The following is a 20,938-nucleotide window of genomic DNA, read 5'->3' on the forward strand; positions in this document are numbered from 1 at the left end:
GCCAAGTCCGGCTGGTACAAGAGTGCCCTCTAGAGGACACACAAGGCCCAATCACCGCCTCTGATTCGGAGCCCACAGCTCCTCTTCCCACCCAGCATCAGAGAAAGAGGCCCAGCTGATGCGTCTATTGGAACGACTTTATTTAAGTACATTGGGCCCCACCAGGCAACGTGGTCTGTGCAAGGGACAGGCTTGGGCTAGGAGAAGGGAGGTGAGCTGGTTAAGCACACTGCAGTCCGTGGGTCGCCACATCGCTTTCACACACACCTGCTGCTGCGGCCCATACCTGGCAGGGCCTTTGGTCGTTGGACGGCATGGGGGAGAAGGCTGCCTGGAGTCTGGGATTGGGGCGGGTCTTGGTGTCACAGGTGAGGGTGCCGGTGAAGATCTGCTGACCCCAGCTTTGCACCATCTGGGCTAAAGAGCCTTTGGACACTGCTAGGCCAGCCCAGTCCAGGGTAGGCACCTGGCCCCACTGGATCAGGGGAGATGAGCCTGTCAGCCCCTGGCACTCTGGTCTGGCCCCACCCTCCTTTAACACACAAGTCCAAAGTTAAGAATGGCACAAATCAGCCCAGTTGGGGCCTTGTCACCTCTACAACCTAGAGCCTCCTGTGCCCTCACCCCCCCCCGGGGGGGACAGCTAGAGTGGGAAAAGGCAACCTGGTTAATGGCGGCTCTTTCTCCAGTCCTAAGGGGGCTGGATCCCCAATACCCCTCCTTTGCTAGAGGCCTCTGCCAAAGAGTGATTCTACCTCCTGTTTCAAAAAAAATCCAACTGGCAACCAGCCTGTTGATCCCAGGGCAGTGAGCAAATGGAAGAGGAAGAAAGAGGCTGGTGGTAGTGACTTTGAATGTAGCCTCTGATCCTAAATAGGCCTGAGGCCTGTGGATACTGTCAGTTCACCGTTAGCAGGGAGTGGTGGGGCCCCGGACTATGCTAAACCGAGGTGCTGTAAACATCAGTGTGAACAGGGTGACTGGTGGGCAGGAGGCGGTGAGCTCCCTCTCCAGTCCCATACTGAACAAACACGTCAATAAATAAAACTGTTTAAAGATGGCATTGCCCAAGGATGGATGAGAAGCAAGTAACAGGGCCTGGAGCCAATAGGCTCCTGATGCTCTCCCGAGACCCCCTGGACAGGGACTGGGGGTTGGAGCATTCACTCTGCCACCCATCAGAAGTATAGCACTACTCCTGCCTCTTCAAATGCCCAGTGTGGTCCTGGTCCCCAGGTGAGGTGGAGGGCCCCCTGCCGTCTCCTGACCCCAGAGTCTCAGTAATAGCTCTTGGAGTGCTTTCCCAGCCTTCCCCAACCCAAACTGCAACAAAACCAGACAGAACTCAACTTCGGCCCCAGTCCTCAGTCCATGAAAACTGGCATAGAGAGCAGAAGGACAAGCAAGGGAGGCAGCGGCTGCCTTGGGCCTCGGGGCACCCTGGGGGTGGGACGGGGTGGGGCTAGCCCAGCCTAGGATGGGCAGCAGCAAGGTCTCCCGGGATTTACCCTCTCTGTCTCCCTATGGTAGTAAACGTAGTCCCACACAGCCAGACGAAGGCCCAACTGCCGAAGGAGTGGAGCCCTCTGCCAGCACTCTTCCCTGTCGGGGGCCAGTTAGTGGTCAACCCCAGGCCTCAGGCCGTTGCCATCATGGGTAGTTCATCGTCCTTTCTGGGCCCTGGGATCCCGGGGCCACACGGCTCTCGCATATGCGCACACATTCGTACCCACACACCCACACACACACTCACACACACAGGCAGTTCCTCGCAAACACTCCCGACTCAAGAAAGCGAGTTTTAAAGTGGAGTTAACTTCAGAGAGAGGTGAAGATGATGTCCCAACATTAGAAGGTTTTCCTGTGGATAGATCGGGCACCGTCTTCCTCATATTCCTTCTTGGAGACCCACATCTTCTTAAAGGTGTCCAGGGAGGCGAGGATGGAGCCCCTGGAGTGGAGGGAATCCCAAGGAATGTTGTGAGAGGGAGAAAGTAGATATCTTTGGAGCTGGCCAGTCCCCATGGGGCCAGAGCAGTCAAGGCTTTCCTTTAAAGGGATGGGGTGGTGAGGGGTAATGATGCCCTCACTTCCTGTTCTGCTCTTATTCCCAGGAGAACTACTCACCCAATCCATGTGGAATACAGCCTCTCCTGAGGTGCGGATATCTGAAAGGGTAGGTGGAAAGAGAACTCTGAGACTTTCACCCTCCTTGTCCCTTTCCCGTCCAATGCTCATCTTTATGGCCAATTCTAATGCCCAAGGCAGTGGATGCATTTCACACAATGTCCCTGCTGGACCCTGTGGCCTCTCTGGGGGGTACTGTGGCCAGCCCGACACTCATCTGGAGGAGTAGATTTCCAGCAGCCCTACGTATCTACAGCTGTCAGAGAAGCTGGGGCTGTCAGGGGACAAGATTCTGCTGGGGCCGATCAGAAGCAGACTCCATGGCAGGAATCACACTCCTTCATTTAGCCTCCCTCAGGAGGCACTAAGATGGTGGACTGGTCATGAGGGAGCACCAGGAGTCAATCTGTCAACATTATGGTTTCTCTGAAAGACTATATGTGGGACCCTCAAGCCTAGTGGCCTGTGCCATCAGGGTATCGGAACTGCCCCCTTCTGTTGGGAGGGAGAAGGAAAATGGGTTCTCCCCTCTGATAGATGTCAAGGTCAGTGTGGAAACTGGGAGCTATCTAGCCTCAGAGGGGAGGCCCGGTTCCATGTAGCCCCAGCCCCCACCATGCTCCTACCCTGATCTTCACGTCTTTCGGAGCCAATTTCTTCACTTCACTCAGTAGTCTGTCACCGAAACCTGAATAGGCAGGACAGGGGAATCTCAAGTCAATTCTCTGGGCACCTGGAAACTTCCTTGGCAATGGGCTCCGAGAGCAAAGACCAACCTTTGAACAGGGTGGAACCTCCTGAGAGGACAATGTTCGAGAAAAGCGTGCGCCGCAGGTCCATGTCCGACTTCTGGATGGCAAACACCAGCACCTCATGGATGCCCTCACTTTCCTCTCCGATCAGGTCTGGCCTGAATAGCAGCTCAGGTGCTCGGAATCGGGAAGGACCAATCTGCAGGGTGGGGGGCAAACTCAGAGGCCGGGCCCAGGGATGAGGTCCCTTTAGGAGTGAGAGTGGAAGAGGCCCCTCTGCCCATCTGTTAGTGACCAGGCGGCTAGGAAGGCCAGGCTCAGGGAAGACCTGGTATGTGAAGAGCCTCAAAACACCAAGACAAAACTCTGGGGAACAAATGGGAAACAAAAAGGGATAAGGAGAGCTCTTGGGAAACCAGAGAGAGGAAGTTCTTATGTTTAATCCTAGCTCTGGGACTTTCCGGCCAAGAGACCTTATAATAAATTCATGGGTTTATTCATTCACGGAAATTTCTTCCTACTAATGCAGGTCCAGGAAGAGGCAGCTCACCCTATACTGTGTCGAAGTGATAAGAGATAAACAGCACTAACCACCTTCTTCTAAACCCCCTGACGCCTCACTCTGCAGGAGACAGTGCCATCCAAGAGCTCCAGGGCTCCAGGCAGAGGGTGTAAAAGGGTTGGTGCATGTGAGTCCAGCCTTCCCCTGGGGAATTCTGTTGGGGCTCTGAGCTTCTGGGGGCCTGCGGGGACTGAAGGGAGATCCAGACCTACCTCAATGGTGCTGCCGTCGGGCAGGTAGTACTGAGCTTTCTCCGTCTCTAGAGTCTCATCCTTCTGTGGGTTTATGGACAGGTAGCAGGCTCTCTGCAGGACCGAGCATGAGTCAGGCAGGTGGGAAACCTAGGCCTACCTGGTCAAAGTCCCAGTGTTGCTGCAGACATCTGCCAACCACGCTGATTGCCCTAAAGGGTCCCAGAGCGCCTGTCCTGGAGCACGGCAGGGTGGCCTCTGTCGGCTTTCACTGGGTGGCACTTAGGATTCAAGTTCCTACCTGCTCATCTTCCTCATGGGCAGGCGTGGAAACTGGCTCTCTGGAACTGGGTCTGAGACCACAACCTAATTTTAGTACAGACTTAGGCTTCTTTTTCCCTTCTACTACTCGTGGTTCTGCGTCCCATCTACCCAACTCAGGTTTCCCTAGAGCCATGGGTGGCAAGAGGATCTAGTTTACTTAAAAGGAAACTACTACCCACTGCCTGGGTGGCTCAGTCAGTTAAGCATCTGCCTTAGGCTCAGGTCATGATCCCAGGGTCCTGGTACTGAGCCCCGAATCAGGCTCCTTGCTCAGTGGGGAGCCAGCTTCTCCCTCTACCTGCCACTCTCCCTGCTTGTACTCTCTCTTGCTCGCTCACTAGCAAATAAATAAATAAAATCTTAAAACAAAACCAAAAATGTTCATTTAAAAAAAAGAAAACTGGGGGCGCCTGGGTGGCTCAGTGGGTTAAAGCCTCTGCCTTCGGCTCGGATCATGGTCCCAGGGTCCTGGGATCGAGCCCCGCATTCGGCTCTCTGCTCAGTGGGGAGCCTGCTTCCTCCTCTCTCTCTGCCTGCCTCTCTGTCTACTTGTGATCTCTGTGTGTCAAATAAATAAATAAATCTTTAAAAAAAAAAGAAAACTGTATTCTGACTTCTTTAAGGATGTAAAAGAACATATGTTCTTTTACAAAAGAACATATAACATAAGTTATAAAAACATAATGAACACTGGTATACCCATCACCCAGCTTAAGAAATAACAGCATCGGGTGCCTGGGTGGCTCAGTGGGTTAAGCTGCTGCCTTCGGCTCGGGTCATGATCTCGGGGTCCTGGGATCGAGTCCCGCGTCGGGCTCTCCGCTCAGCGGGGAGCCTGCTTCCCTTCCTCTCTCTCTGCCTGCCTCTCTGCCTACTTGTGATCTCTGTCTGTCAAATAAATAAATAAAATCTTTAAAAAAAAAAAAAAAAAAAGAAGTAACAGCATCTCCCTTTCCCCCACAAGATGGCAGCACTTGGGGACAGTGACCGTCAGTGTGAGCCCCCTTCACCCCCCCATCATAAGGTAGTCAGGAGGCCTGGGTGGGGAGAACAGAGCTTGACCAGAGACCCCCTCAGGACTGGAGCTTCGCCTCTCTTTACTCCAGGTCACAGAGGTCCTGGCTGCCCCGTTCCCATTCCCCATCCCATCCCTGGGTGTGTGGGGCAGCACTCACTTCTTTTATGGCCTTGACAATCTCAAACTCGGACGATGAGTGGAAATCATAGCCCTCCTTCCGCAGGTAGAGGCGAAGGAAGCGAGAGACATCTCGGCCAGCGATGTCGATGCGCATAATTGAGTGGGGCATGGCAAAGCCCTCATAAATGGGCACGGCATGCGTGACACCATCCCCGGAATCCAGCACCACACCTGTGGTCCGGCCTGTGGCGTAACTGAAGCACAGGGGGCAAATCGTCACTAACCCCTGCTTCCTCATCCGGGGAAGAAACTCATTTTGTTTTAGAGTTCAAAGTCAGCTAAACTAAAGCGGAGGCCTACCTTTCTCTAGGAACTTTAGACTGGACACAGTACTAGGAAGCCTGAGCATAAGCAAGCCTGAAAAACCTGGAAAGGAGCTGAGCCTCCTTCAATCGCAGGTGATGGCCTGCCTTTGACTGCTTCAGGATCCCAGCCTATGGGGCAGTTTCCACTTTCCAGACAAGAGGAAAAACCTCGAATGTCTACAGGGGCCATGCAGGAAAGGTAAATGAGTAAAGGAAAATAAGAGTATTTTCACTTCTACAAAAAACTCGCTTTTTCCTCACATGGCCTCCTAGATCCTCAGGTGGTGGTGGTCAAGAGTATAGACATATTTCTGTGCTATGATGGGGAAAAACCCGTGATGTTTGAGAAACAGCAACGGACAGTCCCTCATGTTGGGACGACAACAGGGAACAGAGCGGGCTGTGGCAGTCAGTCTTGCAAACTCAACTGTAAGTGGCAGCGGCTACTTTGGCTCCAGCTGACTTTTGTCCTATAGGAATGCGCCCAGCACTGCTAAATCATCCCAGTTTTTTCAGAAAAGCCAAAAGTTCGGATTTTGATAGAAAATACCCCCCCCCTTTTTTTAAAGTAGACTCTATGCCCCATGTGGGGCTTGAACTTACAATCCTGAGATCAAGGGTCACATGTTCTACCAACTGAGCCAGCCAGGTGCCCCGGAAATCTAGTTAAAATGCTGGCTCACAATTTTTGAATGAGATCAAACACATCTTGCCTGCGGGTCACCAGCATACACCCTCGGCCCTACACCCAACCCTGGGATGAGGCAGGCTGGGAGCATGACAGGGATGACAGGGGTATGAGAACAGGGACCCTGTGGTGGTGTTTCCATCACAACTCTGTCAGCAGCTTGGCATAACGTCTATACAAGCAGGCACTGGACAAACATCTGAACACATTAGGGGGCCTTTGGGAAGAACTGTAGCAGTGTATGGCCCTTCCTAGCAGGCAGAGTGGGGAGCCCTGGGCACCCAGCCGCCAAGACAAAGAACAAGAGAAGCAAGAATGGGACACGGTCTCAATATTCCCTTTTCCCACCTCCAGGAGACGCATCTCCATTCTGCCCTCAAGAGGCCGGGCTAGCCAGCCAGGCAGCTACTCACAGGCTGAGCACAGCTTGCATGGAGATGAAAAGGGCTGGTACATTGAAGGTCTCGAAGAAAACTTCAGCTGCTCGTTCACGATTTTTCCGCGGGTTTAAAGGCGCCTCCGTCAGGAGCACAGGATGCTGGTGAAAGATGCCCAGAGGGCAATCAGGGCAAGTCAAGATTTCTACCCTTCATTAGCACCGGGGCAGAAGCCCTTGTGTGCTGGGCTAGAAAGCTGGGGGGACCTTTGTGAATCTCTCACCAAAAAAAGGCAAGCTGGGCCCGCCAACTACCCCTGCACAAGCCAATGTGTCAACCTTCCAAATTCATGCCCCTTTAAAAGTCTCATTCTGTCCTCGCCTCTACCCCCTTTCTCCCCTCCCTGTCCCCAAGATTCTTACATAGGCTCCTGTATCTACTGTATACCTCTAATTGTCCAGATTTTGCTAAAATCTAAATTTGGAATTCTTATGTTAAAAATAATTGTTTAAACTTTTTTCCAAAATTAAATTTAAATATTGAAGGTATTTTTGAAAACCAAACATATCCCTCCCCTGGAAATGCTGGTATGTCTAGTATTCACCTTCCTTTGTTATTGTGCACCGAGAGTTATTTCCTTAGAAGTTAGAGTATAAGCTCCAAAGTCTGAAAGTCATGGATTTGAGTCCCAGCTTTCCCATTCTATTCCCTAGTGATCTTGGAAAGACTCCTTGGCTTCCCTGAACTTCTGTTTCCTTGTTTGGAAAATGGAGATGATATTCTCCGTCTGTCATAGGACTGGGGTGTAGACTAAGGACAGACCTGTCTGAGGAGCACAAGGCCTGGTGGCCCAGCAATAGTCCAGCACTCTGGTAGCGATCTCCCTGCTCCTCCTCTCTGGGGCAGTGGCTCTGCATAGCTCTGCACACCCTGCTCCCGGGACCCTCACCTCCTCAGAGAAAGTCTGCAGCTGGTCCTTGGAATAGACATACTGCCAGATGCGCTCCATGTCGTTCCAGTCCTTGACGATGCCATGTTCCATGGGGTAGCGGATGGACAGCAGCCCTCGGTGTTCCTGCGGGCAGAGAGCAGCACTTCCAGTGGCAGCCAGCTTCTCCGCCAGGTGGCCCAGGGGGCCCCCACTCCTCTAGGACTAGGAGTGGCCACTGCATGGTCCTCACCCAGGGCTAAAGTTAGGCTCCCATTGGCCTCGTGTCTAAACTGTATGCTGCAAAGTGTTCTCGCTGCCCAATTAGGCAGCAGGGCAGAGGGCTTCTGCATTTCCATGGCCCCTCAGTGTCCTTATGGCAAGTGACAGGAGGTACCCTCCTCATGGCCTGACCCCAGGATACAAATCTCCTGGCTCTCACCCCTGGGCCTCAGCACTTGCCCCCAAGGTTGGCAACAATGATTCTGTTGGTCTGCTTCTAGAAGCTGCCCATGGTTCCTCCAAGTAGTGCTAATTAACTCATCCCCAGGGTATCCCAGCCAGGATCTCCCCCTGAATCCCTTTTGCCAAAAAATAATGAAGCTAGCCAATTTGCTCATTGGCAAGGTAGTGACAGAATATGGAAGAAAGCAAAAGCCCTGTTTTCTAGACTGGTCTCTCTTTCCCCAAGTGGGGTTCCAGATATCTCCTCTCTAAAACCAGAGGCTGCTTGCTCCTGGGAGATGTGAACCAACTAGACCTAGGATGAGGGGACCAAAGGGGATATTTTAAGAGGAAACTGCTCCTTTTACTCATGGCTGTCCCACTGCCCTTTTGGGGAATAACGAAGGTCCTCTGCTGGCTTGAGGCTTCTTCAGTAGAACTGAGAGTTACCTCGGCTTTGGGCCCAATGAAGATGTCACCTTCAAGAGCTCCGGCCATGACGCGAACGTGTTTGGGTCTGCCCACACTAAAAAAGAGAGCAGGAGGACCATTACTTTTCATTTCATGACAGAACACGGAAGGCCGTACAGATATGCATGCTTGGACGGGAAGAAACCGACCCAGTTCTACCGTCATTATCTCTGAGGAGTGAGGTTAAAGGTGATTTTGATTTTCATCTACTTTTCTGCATTGCCCACGATTTCTACAATGAACATGTATTATTTTAAGTTATTTGTATATTTCTGACCCAAATCAGAGATCCCTCTCTGTAAAAGGTGGAGGGCTGACCCCAAAACAAAGCTGACAAGCCTCCCCAGCTTCCGACTATGCTACAGAACTACTTACTAGTTTGGAAAGCAGTATTTGGGAATCTGATCACCAGCAAAACCAGCTTTAATCACACCGGATCCCTGAAGAGAGAGGGGAAGGAAAGAGAAGTCAGAAGTATGACAAAAACAAGAGATCTATATCATACAGTATGTACAATATGGTTTCACTTTTATTTAAAAGAGACCTAGGGGCGCCTGGGTGGCTCAGTGGGTTAAGCCGCTGCCTTCGGCTCAGGTCATGATCTCAGAGTCCTGGGATCGAGCCCCGCATCGGGCTCTCTGCTCTCTAGGGGAGCCTGCTTCCTCCTCTGTCTCTGCCTGCCTCTCTGCCTGCTTGTGATCTCTCTGTCAAATAAATAAATAAAATCTTTAAAAAAAATAAATAAAATAAAAGAGACCTTATATCTGGGTATAATATGTCCATTTGCATGAGCTTCTGTAGAGGGTACACGTGCTTCCAGGAGGGAAGTGGAACTGAGGATGGTGAGGGGAACTTTCACTGTATACTCAAAGTATTACTTGATTTTTTGGCATTCTTTGACCTTTCTTTTCTTTTTTTAAAGATTTTATTTATTTATTTGACAGAGAGACACAGCGATATTGGGAACACAAGTGGGGGGAGTGGAAGAATGAGAAGCAGGCTTCCGGAATAGCAGGGAGCCGGATGCAGGGCTTGATCCCAGAACCCTGGGATCATGACCTGAGCTGAAGGCAGATGCTTAACTGAGAAGCCACCCCGGTGCCCCTTCTTTGACTTTTCTACATTGACCATGCTTTACTTCTGGAATCAAAAATAATACTAATAAAGAGAAGAAAAAGAGAAAACCCGAGGGAAGAGAAAAGTACCTAGAAACACCAAAGCAGCCAAGGTCAGGAATATAACCAGGGTGGGAAGAATGTGATTCCTTCTGTTAAACCACATGGGACACTGTTAACCTACTTTCCCAGCTCAGGCCTGAACTCTCTCTGCCCTCCCGGGTGTCTAGGACAGACACCACCATGAACACCACCAGGCTTGAAGCGGACTCTGATGGAACATACATTGTCTGGTTCGTACTGCAGGGGCAAAGCTCTATGGTCTGTGGGAGGAGGGTTGTGGTGGTTTTATTTTTTATTTTTTATTTTATTTTATTTTTTTACTGTGTTTTCTTTTACTCACAGGTCTCCTGATGGTAAAGAGCAGGGAAGTTCTAAAGCATCACCCAACAAGAGACCCAACATTACGATCCTGATGCTCCAATCCTTGGTAAGTTGGGTGGGTGTCAGAAGAAAATGTGACTTCTCTGGCAACATCTCTGGTACCCCCTAGGGCCCAACCAAAGTAAATGGTGTCTCTAGCCATGATGTCGAGGCTTGCTACTGCTTGCGGATAGAGCCTGTTCTCTTCTGAACTCTCCTACCACCACATCTGATAAGCTCACCCTTCCACCCCAACACGGTTTGCGGCTGCACATATAATAGGGGCAAGCCTTTTCCTGCTGCCTATTGACCACTTCTCTTGGGGTGGAGAGTGATACTTCCAGAACCCACGCAGCAAGCGGTAAACACATCAGGAGATGCTAAATAGCCAAGGTTATCTTTGCACCAAAGGCTTCCCTGCAACACCCCTGGGTTCCTCTCTTTTATTCCTGCTCTTCTACAGGAGAAGTGTGTGTATGTGTGCTGGGGTGGGTGGGTGGGCAGGGGAGGTGGTTAGATCGGCCATCCTAGTGCCTGACTCTGGCAAGACAGAGAGAGGAAGAAGTAGCTAAAGGATAGGGAACGGCAGTTCTCTAAGATAGCAGGAATCTCTGCCAACAGAAAAGAGAGAAAACAGGAGACAATGTGCAAACTCATCGGCCTGGGCAGAACAGCAAGGAGCCTGGAAAAGGTGCAGGTGTAAACTGAGCTGAGGGCCTGGGCAGGAGGGAGGACCACTGCTGCAGCCCCAGGGCTCCCGGACAGGGGCATGAGGAGTGAGAACAGCACTGCACAGGAGAACTGTGGGAACTTGTTGGCTCAAGCTTCCAATAATTGCTCATAGCCTTCATCTGGGCGTGGTGATGCCAACAGACTAATTGGACCTCCTGGCAGAGGTTGAAAACAAGTAAAGATGAGACCTGCATTTCAGAGTCTAGATATTTTGAAAAGATGATTTTCCTGGATATTTAATTTTGAGTTTACTAACAAAATCAGACTAGAGTCTGAGTGACAAGGCAAATTAAGATGTTAGGTTCATTTCTTCGTCTCTGTCCTTCCCAGTAAGTGTATAAAGACCCAGTTCTTTTTTTTTTTTTTTTTTAAGATTATTTATTTATTTACTTGAGAGCGAGGTCACAACCATGGGGAAGGGCACAGGGAGAAGCAGACTCCCCACTGGGCAGGGAGGCCGATGTGGCACCTGATCCCAGGACCCTGGGATCATGACCCGAGCTGAAGGCAGATGCTTAACCAACTGAGCCACCCAGGCATCCTAAAGACCCAGTTCTAATATCATTGCCTTCCTCTGGAAGGATAATCCCCTGTTGGAATTAATTATCCCCTTCCTATTATTTCACAAAATGACCATTACCTGTACCATTAGGTAGTCTGCATTTCCTTCTGCTATATGTTTGAATTTATGGTTTCCATTTTTGTCCATTTTCAGCCCCAGTGCCTCAAGCTCAGAGACTTTATGTATCAGCAATATCTGGCATTTGAGGGTACTCAAACAGATGCTGGCTGCCTAAAATTAAAACCGAGCTCAAATGATTGGTAGGTGAAGCCTCAAGTATGGAGCCTGAACAGGAGGCTGGAATGGCAGCAGCCTCGGGCAGAGGTGGTGCAGGAAAGGTGAAGGCAGCGTCGGGAATGAGGCACACAGTGGAACCAGACCCAGCTTGTCTCTGCAGTCTCACCTGCCAGCAACTGGGTGAAGAGTGAGCGGGGATGGCGGAGGCTGCTGAGCTGCTTCTGTTCTGCTAAAACCTCGCCACCACAGATTATAGAAGGACCCTGTCCATTAATAGTATTTGTAACTAGGAACTATGTACCCGGCAAATGAGCTTCCACTCTCTTTGTTATTCACTCTGGCAAAGCCAAGTAAGTAAGTGCCTTGTAGAGAGCCTTCGTGAAAAAGTAGTTTCGTAATAAATATTTGAGATCTGACAACACAAGTCTGTTGCCAACCACCAATGGCCAACCGTTCTCTTTCTAAAGCTTTTTTTTTTTTTAAAGATTATTTATTTATTTATTTATTTGACAGAGAGAGAGAGAGAGAGATATCACAAGTAGGCAGAGAGGCAGGCAGAGAGAGAAGGGGAAGCAGGCTCCCCGCCAAGCAGAAAGCCTAACACAGAGCTCAAACCCAGGATCCTGAGACCATGACCCGAGCCAAAGGCAGAGGCTTAACCCATTGAGCCATCCAGGTGCCCCTCTGAAGCAGGCAAACAGCAAACCCCTCAGCCAGGCTCTCCCAGGACCTGCTGACCATGTGGCTTGGGCAACCTTTCACCTAAGCACCGCTGCTTATTCTTGATATGCTGGGAAGGAGCCTCCCCGTCTCCCATTTTACAAGTGGGAAAAGGATGCTGAGAGGTGGAGTCTCAGGTCCCAGGGCACTGATGGCCTATTTTGGCACCAAGACATATTTTGTTTGGCCCACGAACTACTTTTTAAAAAAACTTTATTGAAATAAAATTCACTACCATATAATTTACCCACTTAAGGTGTATAACTCAGTGGTTCTTAGTATAGTCACAGTCATAGAATCCTCACCGCAATGAAATGTCAGAACTTCCTCGTCGTCCCAGAAACTGTATCCTTTCATAGGCACTCTCCATCCTACCTGGCCTCTCCCACCAAGCAGTGCTAGGCAACCATGAATCTATTTTCTGTCTCTGAAACTACAAACTACTTTTAAATTAACTCCCAACAGTTAAAAATTAGACTGCAGGGGCCCCTGGGTGGCTCAGTCATTAAGCATCTGCCTTTGGCTTGGGTTATGAGCCCAGGGTCCTGGGATCGAGCCCTGTATCAGGCTCCCAGCTCGGTGGGAAGCCTGCTTCTCCCTCTTCCACTCCCCCTACTTGTGTTTCCTCTCTTGCTGTGTCTTTCTCTGTCAAATAAATAAATAAAATCTTAAAAAAAAATTTTTTTTAAATTAGACTGTATATACAATCTATCAATTTCCTGATTTCTCTCGAAACAGCAGAAAATCTGGCAACACTGGGTCTGCATTCCTGCATGGGGGCAACTGGCTGGAAGTGAAAAGCAGCTGGCTCTTTGGTCAGGCACACTCAAGGCACTTTCCAGAGTCCTCATGCCTTCTTTATGGCTACCCTCCTCCTCCCCCTTTTTATGTTCCTCCTTGGCCTCTGCAAGTACTGGGTTCGAGACTCCTATTCAAGGCATTCCCAGCGACTAATTCATGATGTTTCTCCTTCCACATGGTACCTGGTTTTTTTCTTACCCTCAGAGCACCTAGCCTGGTGTGAAGCACATCCGGGGCTCTCAGAATACACACAATTAAACAGGGAACTCTGTAAGTCCCCTCCCCTTCATCCTTTCCAGCAAGCTAGGGATGGATTCTTACTGAAGTTCGACAACCAACAGGTTGAATATCACATCACAAGTGACAATTTAAAATAAATATACTGACTTCATTTCCTCAGCTAATTCTAGTGTCTCTTAAACTTAAGTGAATCAGGGACGCCTGGGTGGCTCAATCAGTTGAGTGTCCAACTCTTGATTTCAACAGGTTCTAATCTCAGGGTCGTGAGACTGAGCCCCACTTCAGCCTCTAAGCTCAGCATGGAGTCTGCTTGAGAGCTCTCTCTCCTTCTGCTGCCTCTGCCCCTCCCCCTGCTAACACTAACGTGTGCGCTCTCTCTCAAAATTAATAAATAAATAAAATCTTTTTTTAAAAGATAAATAAAATCTTCTAAAAAAAGGTTTTATTTATTTATTTATTTGACAGAGAGAGATCACAAGTAGGCAGAGAGGCAGGCAGAGAGAGAAGGGGAAGCAGGCTCCCCACTGAGCAGAGAGCCCGATGCGGGGCTTGATCCCAGGACCCTGAGACCACGACCCGAGCCAAAGTCAGAGGCTTCACGTACTGAGCCACCCAGGTGCCCCATTAAATAAATAAAATCTTAAAAAATAAACAAGACTTAAGTGAATCAGCAGATCTCAAGAGCTGATGACAAATTATAAAAAAAAATAATAATAAAATTAAGACCATTTGTGAAATTTGAACATTGACTGGGCATTTGATGACATTAAGGAATTATTCTTAATTTTTTTAGGTTTGATAATAGTATATTGATTATGGGTTTGTTTTTTTAAGATTTTATTTATTTATTTGAGAGAGAGAGCATGTGTCCAGAGACAGAGCATTAGCTGGGGGAAGAGGCAGATGGAGAGGGAAAAGCAGATACCTTAAGCAGGGAACCAGACATGGGGCTCCATCCCAGGACCCCAGGTTCATGACCTGAGCTGAAGGCAAATGCGAAACCGACTGAGCCACCCAGGTACCCCTAATTATATTTTTAAAACAGTGTGGGAGAGGGTAACTGGCTGGCTCTGTCAGTAGAGCATGCGACTCTTGATCTCAGGGTTATGAGTTCAAGCCCCACACTGGGCACAGAGCTTACTTAAAAAAAGAAATTAAAGGGGTGCCTGGGTGGGCCAGTCAGCTAAGTAACCCACTCTTGATTTCAGCTCAGGTCAGGATCTCAGGGTGGTGAGATTGAGCGCCATGTTGGGCTCCACGCTCAGGGTGGAGTCTGCTTGAGATTCTCTCTCTCCCTTTGCCCTTCCCTCTGCCTACATGCTCTCTCTCAAATAAATCTTTAAAAAAATAAATAGGGGAGCCTGGGTGGCTCAGTGGGTTAAAGCCTCTGCCTTCGGCTCAGGTCATGATCCCAGGGTCCTGGGATCGAGCCCCACATTGGGCTCTCTGCTCATCAGGGAGCCTGCTTCCTCCTCTCTCTCTGCCTACCTCTCTGCCTACTTGTGATCTCTGTCTGTCAAATAAATAAATAAAATCTTAAAAAAAATAAAATAAAATAAAAATAAATTTTTTAAAAGTTAAAAAACTCCCACAGTATGGGAGAGGGAAGTAGGTGGGAATACAGTTAAAAGAAGATTAGCCAGGGGCGCCTGGGTGGCTCAGTGGGTTAAAGCCTCTGCCCTCGGCTCAGGTCATGATCCCAGAGTCCACATCGGGCTCTCTCCTCGGCAGGGAGCCTGCTTCCCTTCCTCTCTCTCTGCCTGCCTCTCTGCCTACTTGTGATCTCTGTCAAATGAATAAATAAAATCTTAAAAAAAAAAAAAAAAAAGATTAGCCAGGAGTTGATAAGTGTCACAGTTAGGTGATGAATATGTGGATGTTTGTTATATTCTTCCTCTCCTTTTGCTTATATTTGATATTTTCTATAATAAAAGGAAGAAGTCGGGGTGCATTCAACTATTGGTTTTGGCTCAGGTTGTGATCTCAGGGTTGTGAGATCGAGCCCTATGTCGGGCTCTGGGCTCAACACAGTTAGTCTGCTTGGGTTTCTCTCTTCCTCTCCTTCTTCCCCTCCACCTGTGCATGCTTGCTCTCTCTCAAATAAATAAATCTTAAAAAAAAAAAAAAAGAGCTGGCAAATAAGATGACAGCACTTAACTAAAAATTCAAAACACAAATACTGCACATGCACTATAAAATACCTATGTCTGCAAAATCATGGATGGAAAGGAGCACATCAATTTATGATGATAGTTTGCTTCTGAGGTTACTTCTGGGACAAAAAGGACAGGATTGTGGAGGGGTACACAAAGAGACTTCAACTATATCTGTAATGTTTATTTCCTAAAAAAAGATCCTGAAGCAGGGGCGCCTGGGTGGCTCAGTCGGTTGAGCATCTGCCTTCGGCTCAGGTCATGATCCCAGGGTCCTGGGATCAAGCCCCGAATCAGGCTACCTGCTCAGCTAGGAGCCTGCTTCCCCTGCTTGTGCTCCCTTTGTCAAATAAATAAATAAAATCTTAAAAAAAAAAAAATCCTGAAGCAAATATGGCAAATGTCAACATTTAGTAAATGTGGGTGGTAAACACGTGCTGTGTGGGTGCTAGTTATATACTTCTCTGAAATTTCCTGTATGTTTAACTATCTCGTTTTTTAAAAAAAGTGGGCTAAAGCAGTATAAGATCCCCCCCAAACAGTAACACTTACTTAGTTTATTGATGAACTTGAAAAGATCTGATACTATTCCAGCATTTAGGCCCAAATAGTCACAAAGACAGTTTTAAGATTGACCAGAACATTGATCCATTTTAGGACAGAACTTAACCTTTGAGATCTCAGCAAAGATTTGGGCTTCAGAATAAACACAGTATTCCAATCAAAGTGTCATAGTCATCAAAATGTGGCCTGGGAGCTGTCTTCCTCTTATATTACTATCTGTGACAGACCTTTAGGAAGAATGACTTGTATTCAGTTTTTTAAAATACCTATCACTTTATCGTTGTCATTAAACTGCACTCATGTGCACCTCCCCTTGCATTTCCCTCATTAAATTCTCATGAATTGGTTTGGTGCCAGAATAGGAAGAAAGGAGTAGTCAACAATTATTTTAAGACTTGGAAAGGCTGTGAACTGATAATGAGGCTCTTCCCTCTTTTCCCTGATTTCTTTGTTCTCCCCCCACCCTTTTTTTTTTTTTTTTTTAAGATTATTTATTGGGACGCCTGGGTGGCTCAGTTGGTTAAGCAGCTGCCTTCGGCTCAGGTCATGATCCCAGTGTCCTGGGATCGAGTCCCACATCGGGCTCTTTGCTCATTGGGGAGCCTGCTTCTTCCTCTGCCTCTGCCTGTCATTCTGTCTGCCTGTGCTTGCTCTCTCTCCCTCTCTCTCTCTGACAAATAAATAAATAAAATCTTTAAAAAAAAAAAGATTATTTATTTATTTGAGAGCAAGAGAGCATTGTGTGCATGTGAGCAGGGGAGTGGCAGACAGAGAGGGAGAGAACCTCAAGCCAACTTCCCTGCTGATGGAAGAGCCCCAGTGGGGGGTTGATCTCATGACCCTGAGATCACAACCTGAGCCAAAATCAAGAGTCCAGTGCTTACCTGACTGAGCCACCTGGCCATCCCTCCTCTTTCTTTTAATTACACTCTCCCTTGCCCAGAAATAAAGTTGTAGCAATGTGTAACTATGGAGCACGTAAGTCTGCTAGATACACATTATTCTCATAAAGTTGGTTCAGATATTTCAAGGTATTTTTCCTATCCATCTCTCACTTTGAAACAAAACAAAATCTCTAAATGTCAAACAGCAAGAACTACCTGAGATGCCAGATCTAAAGATATGGCAGATGTTCAGTAAATCCTAATGGGAGAATTTCTCTCACTTCACCTTTTGGCCTAATTATTGGGATGATAAAAGAAATGTTTTCCCAGGGGCACATGGGTGGCTTAGTCGGTTAAGCGGCTGCCTTCAGCTCAGGTCAGGATCTCTGGGTCCTGGGAATGAGCCCCACATCAGACTCCCTGTTCAGTGGGGAGTCTGCTTCTCCCTCTCCCTCTGCCCTTCCCCACTGCTCCTGCTCTCTCTCCCCCACTCATATTCTCTCTCATAAATAAAATCTTTAAAAAAATGTTTCCCAGAGAAAATAAATCAATTCTTTAAATCTTAAAACTCAAAATAAACCTCGGCTTTGATGCATTTCAAATACACTATGGAGAAAGAGAAAGGAGAAACTAAAAAGCATTAGCTTAAGTGACATTAAAGAAAATGGCTGGAGATGGAACTCTTGCCCCCACATTCCAAAATCAAAGGATCTAATGGGATGGACAGACTGTTCCTTCTGCCTTGCTGATGGAAATAGGAACTAGTTAATTTCTATTTTTTTTTCTTTTTAAAATTAAGAAAAACAGAGATGAAGTACATACAAACTGGATGAAGTATTCTCTGAAAATCGAATCAAGAACAAGAAGCCCTACTTAACCCTCTGCAGTAACTAACTAGGATCCCTCCCCACTTCAATCCTTTCCTTATTTAGGGATATCTTTGTTACTGTGATATTTGGTCACCCATCCACCCACCCATCAGTCCAATGAAAAAACAATTACTGAGCACATAGTGGTGCCAGGCCATAGGTGCTATGTGTGTGAAGGAAGATGGGAAGGGGAGAGTAATAAAAAATGAAAGAATGCCATCTTTCCCCCCAAGCATTTAACAGTCCAGTGAGGGAGACCAAAAAACAAACAAACAAACCCAACCAAACAAAACAAAAATCCTCCTTCAATGAGGTGTCTTATTGAGCTCATCCTCCTGCTTTTTTTTTTTTTTTTAAGATTTTATTTATTTGACAGACAGAGATCACAAGTAGGCTGAGAGACAGGCAGAGAGAGAGAGGTGGAAGCAGGCTCCCCACTGAGTAGAGAGCCCCATGCGGGGGCTCCATCCCAGGACCCTGGGATCATGACCTGAGCGGAAGGCAGAGGCTTTAACCCACTGAGCCACCCAGGTGCCCCATCCGTCTGCTTTTCAAGACAGAAGCTATACCTCTGGAGAGAAGGAAAGCTAACAACAACAAAAAAAGCACCTTTCCTTGGAAAAAATGAGAAACTTGGAACCCAATCTTAATTTGAGTCTTGGCTCCTCAACTTCTAAGACAGGTGACTTGCATACTGACTGTTACTTAACCTCTCTCAGGTTCACTTTCCTGTATAAACAGGGGACAGTGATTCCTATCCACCTACCAGAGCTGACGCTTAAACGAGATGATGCAAACGAAGGCACCTTGTAACATGCCCAAGGTCTCAAGGGCTGATCAACAATGAATCCGACAGCTTAGGACGGATAGAAATGACAGTTTTCCCTCAACAGTTTTCCCTCTGGTACAAACCAATCTCGGCGGGACAAGCCCTTTCAGTGGAAGACAGAAATGCAGTTGTTTTACAACAGTCACCGTCCGCCCAAATTAAGAGCAGTTATTTAGATTCTTTCCATTTATCACTATCGATGCACTTGCGTGGGCTACTAGCAAGAAGAATAGCGGATAAAGCACTGGTTTTAGGTCACCTCTACCATGTGACCTTGGGCTCACTTTACCTCTTGGTGCTGCGGTTTTTGTTTTTGTTTTTTTCCTTTGTGAAACGAGGATCAAATTTCCTGCCTTAACTATCCTCTCGGTTTTTGTGAGGACTCCATTCGAATGTACGTGAAATCCTCCTGCAAGCACTTGAGCGCCTGGCAAATATGTTTAGTAATTTTTTCCCCCAGCTGCTAGGCGTTCCAGAGATGGTACCTCCCTGCTTGCTTGGTCACTCTATTTTCTTCTGGATCTTTATTAACGTTGTAATCTATAATCATAGAAATAACTCAAATCCTATAGCCATTTCTGGCACCAGCTTCCCAAGCCCCACCCATATACACCCCCCAAGACCCCGCCCGGCTGGGGACCGAAGGAAACTTAGCCCTTCTCCACCCGAGGGCGGGCCCCAGCCCGTCAGGCTGCTCCACTGTTGAGTTCCCGAAGCCAATCCCCACAGTTCTCGTGCACCCGCCCGCCCCTTAGAGAGAGGAAACACTATGGCGGCCCAGAAGAACGGCGGGGGCGCAAGCCAATCACTGCGGAGAACTGCTCCCATCCGGCAAGGCCCAGAGGCGGGGTCATCGGCCAAGATGGACAGCCAAGAGAGCCAATAGAGTTATTGGAAACTGGGGAGGGGGCGGACGCCCGGCGCTCACAGAACGGCTAAGGCCCCTCGAGCCAAGGGCCCAAAGACCCGGCTCTGACTACAGCCCTTCCCTTTATCCATCCCAAAGTTCTCTATCACATGGTTGCTGGCGAGCCGCCCCGTCTGCGGACTACGGGTGAGGGGAGGACAGAGGCGGCGGCTGCTGAACCCGCCTGACAGGCTGGGTCAGTGACAAAGAGCCGGTGGCCCAGGCCGAAACCCGGGAAGCGATCCCTGTGGGGAACAGAGAATAAATCCGCTTAGAGATAGGAAAAACGCAACTCACGTTGTCGATCACGACAGGCTGATTGGCGATCACATCGTAGGACTCCATGGCAGAAGAATCTCTCCTTCCAAGGAAGGAACTGCCAGCCGGGTCCGCTGCTAACGCCACTGACACGCATGCGCAGTCTAGCCGCCGGTACAGGGCGTCCAGGGAGCGGCCCAACCTCGCCTCCAAAAAACTACAACCCCCAGCATGCCTTGCACCAGAGTTAACGCGCCCGGCAGCTTTGGAGCCCCGCCTAATTTAAGAGCAGGGCGTCACTTTCCCCTCATAGTACCTTGGGATTTGTAGTCTCCGTGGATGAGTAGAACGGGACGCAGATTGATGGCTGCATTGCATGCCTGGATCTGGTTCCTTTGAAGGGATTCGCACTGCATGCTGAAGTATGTAGTCTTCTTTTTTTTTTTTTTTTTTTTTTAAGATTTTATTTATTTGACAGAGAGAGATCACAAGTGGGCAGAGAGGCAGGCAGAAAGAGAGAGGGGAGGAAACAGGCTCCCCGCGGAGCAGAGAGCCCGACGTGGGGCTCGATTCCAGGACCCCGGGATCACGACCTGAACTGAAGGCAGAGGCTTTAACCCACTGAGCCACCCAGGTGCCCCAGTATGTAGTCTTCTTGAGCACTTGTCTGTAGTTGGGTTTGGATTGGCCAGTATTCCGTGGATGTTTAGATTTTCCAGATGCGTCCTGCCACTACTTCTCCTGGGTAGTATAAAGTTGCTATGTTTTTATTTGGGTCAGTAAGACATTAATAAACATTTATCAGCATCAAACTCTAATAAAGGAAAATTTAATGCCACCCCCACCACACGCATATGGGGAAGGAGGACATACTCCCAGAACAAAAGAAAACAACTTAAATTTTATAAAATTTGCTTTTTGAGAAAAACCAGCACATTTTGGTTCTTTTCACATTTTTTCCTGGGTGGGTATAAACTTTGCAACAGGCTAACATTGGTCTGAGGACTGACATTTGGAACTACAGGTACAGGTGATCTTTTGGTCATTAAAAAACATTGTTCCTTTAATAGCTTCAGGAGCTGCCTTAGTATCTCTGATTTTCATGAAGAGTCAGAATTGATATCGATGAATAAGAAAATGGTAGTGAAGAGAAGTTATGTGTCGCTATTTTCAAATGAGCCCACTGCATTTTTCTCCAGATTATGCAACCCCCACCCCCTTCAAGTTGCGAGGAATCTTTAGTCAATCGCATTGGTAATCAGGACTTCCTTTTATTT

The 20,938-nt window shown here is 48.2% G+C and overlaps 1 protein-coding gene across 1 annotated transcript; it reads right to left on the minus strand.

The window, feature by feature from the left end:
* Positions 1–119: 119 nt before the first annotated feature.
* On the minus strand, positions 120–19,822 carry LOC111144862 (ARP1 actin related protein 1 homolog A). The gene is made up of 11 exons (XM_022499412.1): positions 19,701–19,822; positions 8,743–8,807; positions 8,347–8,422; positions 7,474–7,599; positions 6,561–6,685; positions 5,132–5,348; positions 3,654–3,746; positions 2,904–3,078; positions 2,754–2,815; positions 2,128–2,168; positions 120–1,951 (listed from the first exon to the last, which is right to left on the minus strand). Exons 1-11 carry the CDS (start codon positions 19,746–19,748, stop codon positions 1,849–1,851), a joined length of 1,131 nt encoding a protein of 376 aa, XP_022355120.1. The 5' UTR covers positions 19,749–19,822; the 3' UTR covers positions 120–1,848.
* Positions 19,823–20,938: the final 1,116 nt, after the last annotated feature.

The sequence above is a fragment of the Enhydra lutris genome, unplaced genomic scaffold, assembly GCF_002288905.1.
Source record: "Enhydra lutris kenyoni isolate GAN:26980312 unplaced genomic scaffold, ASM228890v2 scaffoldscaffold12, whole genome shotgun sequence".
In the NCBI taxonomy this organism is placed as follows: domain Eukaryota; kingdom Metazoa; phylum Chordata; class Mammalia; order Carnivora; family Mustelidae; genus Enhydra; species Enhydra lutris.

What these genes read in the sequence shown, in the direction of transcription:
- LOC111144862 (XM_022499412.1), bottom strand. Translation starts at nt 19,748, where the DNA reads ATGGAGTCCTACGATGTGATCGCCAATCAGCCTGTCGTGATCGACAAC. An exon ending in AGCCTGTCGTGATCGACAAC is followed by an intron (nt 8,808 to 19,700) that starts GTGAGTTGCGTT and finishes CTCTCTCTTCAG; the next exon opens with GGATCCGGTGTGATTAAAGC. An exon ending in CTGTATTCCACATGGATTGG is followed by an intron (nt 1,952 to 2,127) that starts GTGAGTAGTTCT and finishes CCTCCACTCCAG; the next exon opens with GGGCTCCATCCTCGCCTCCC.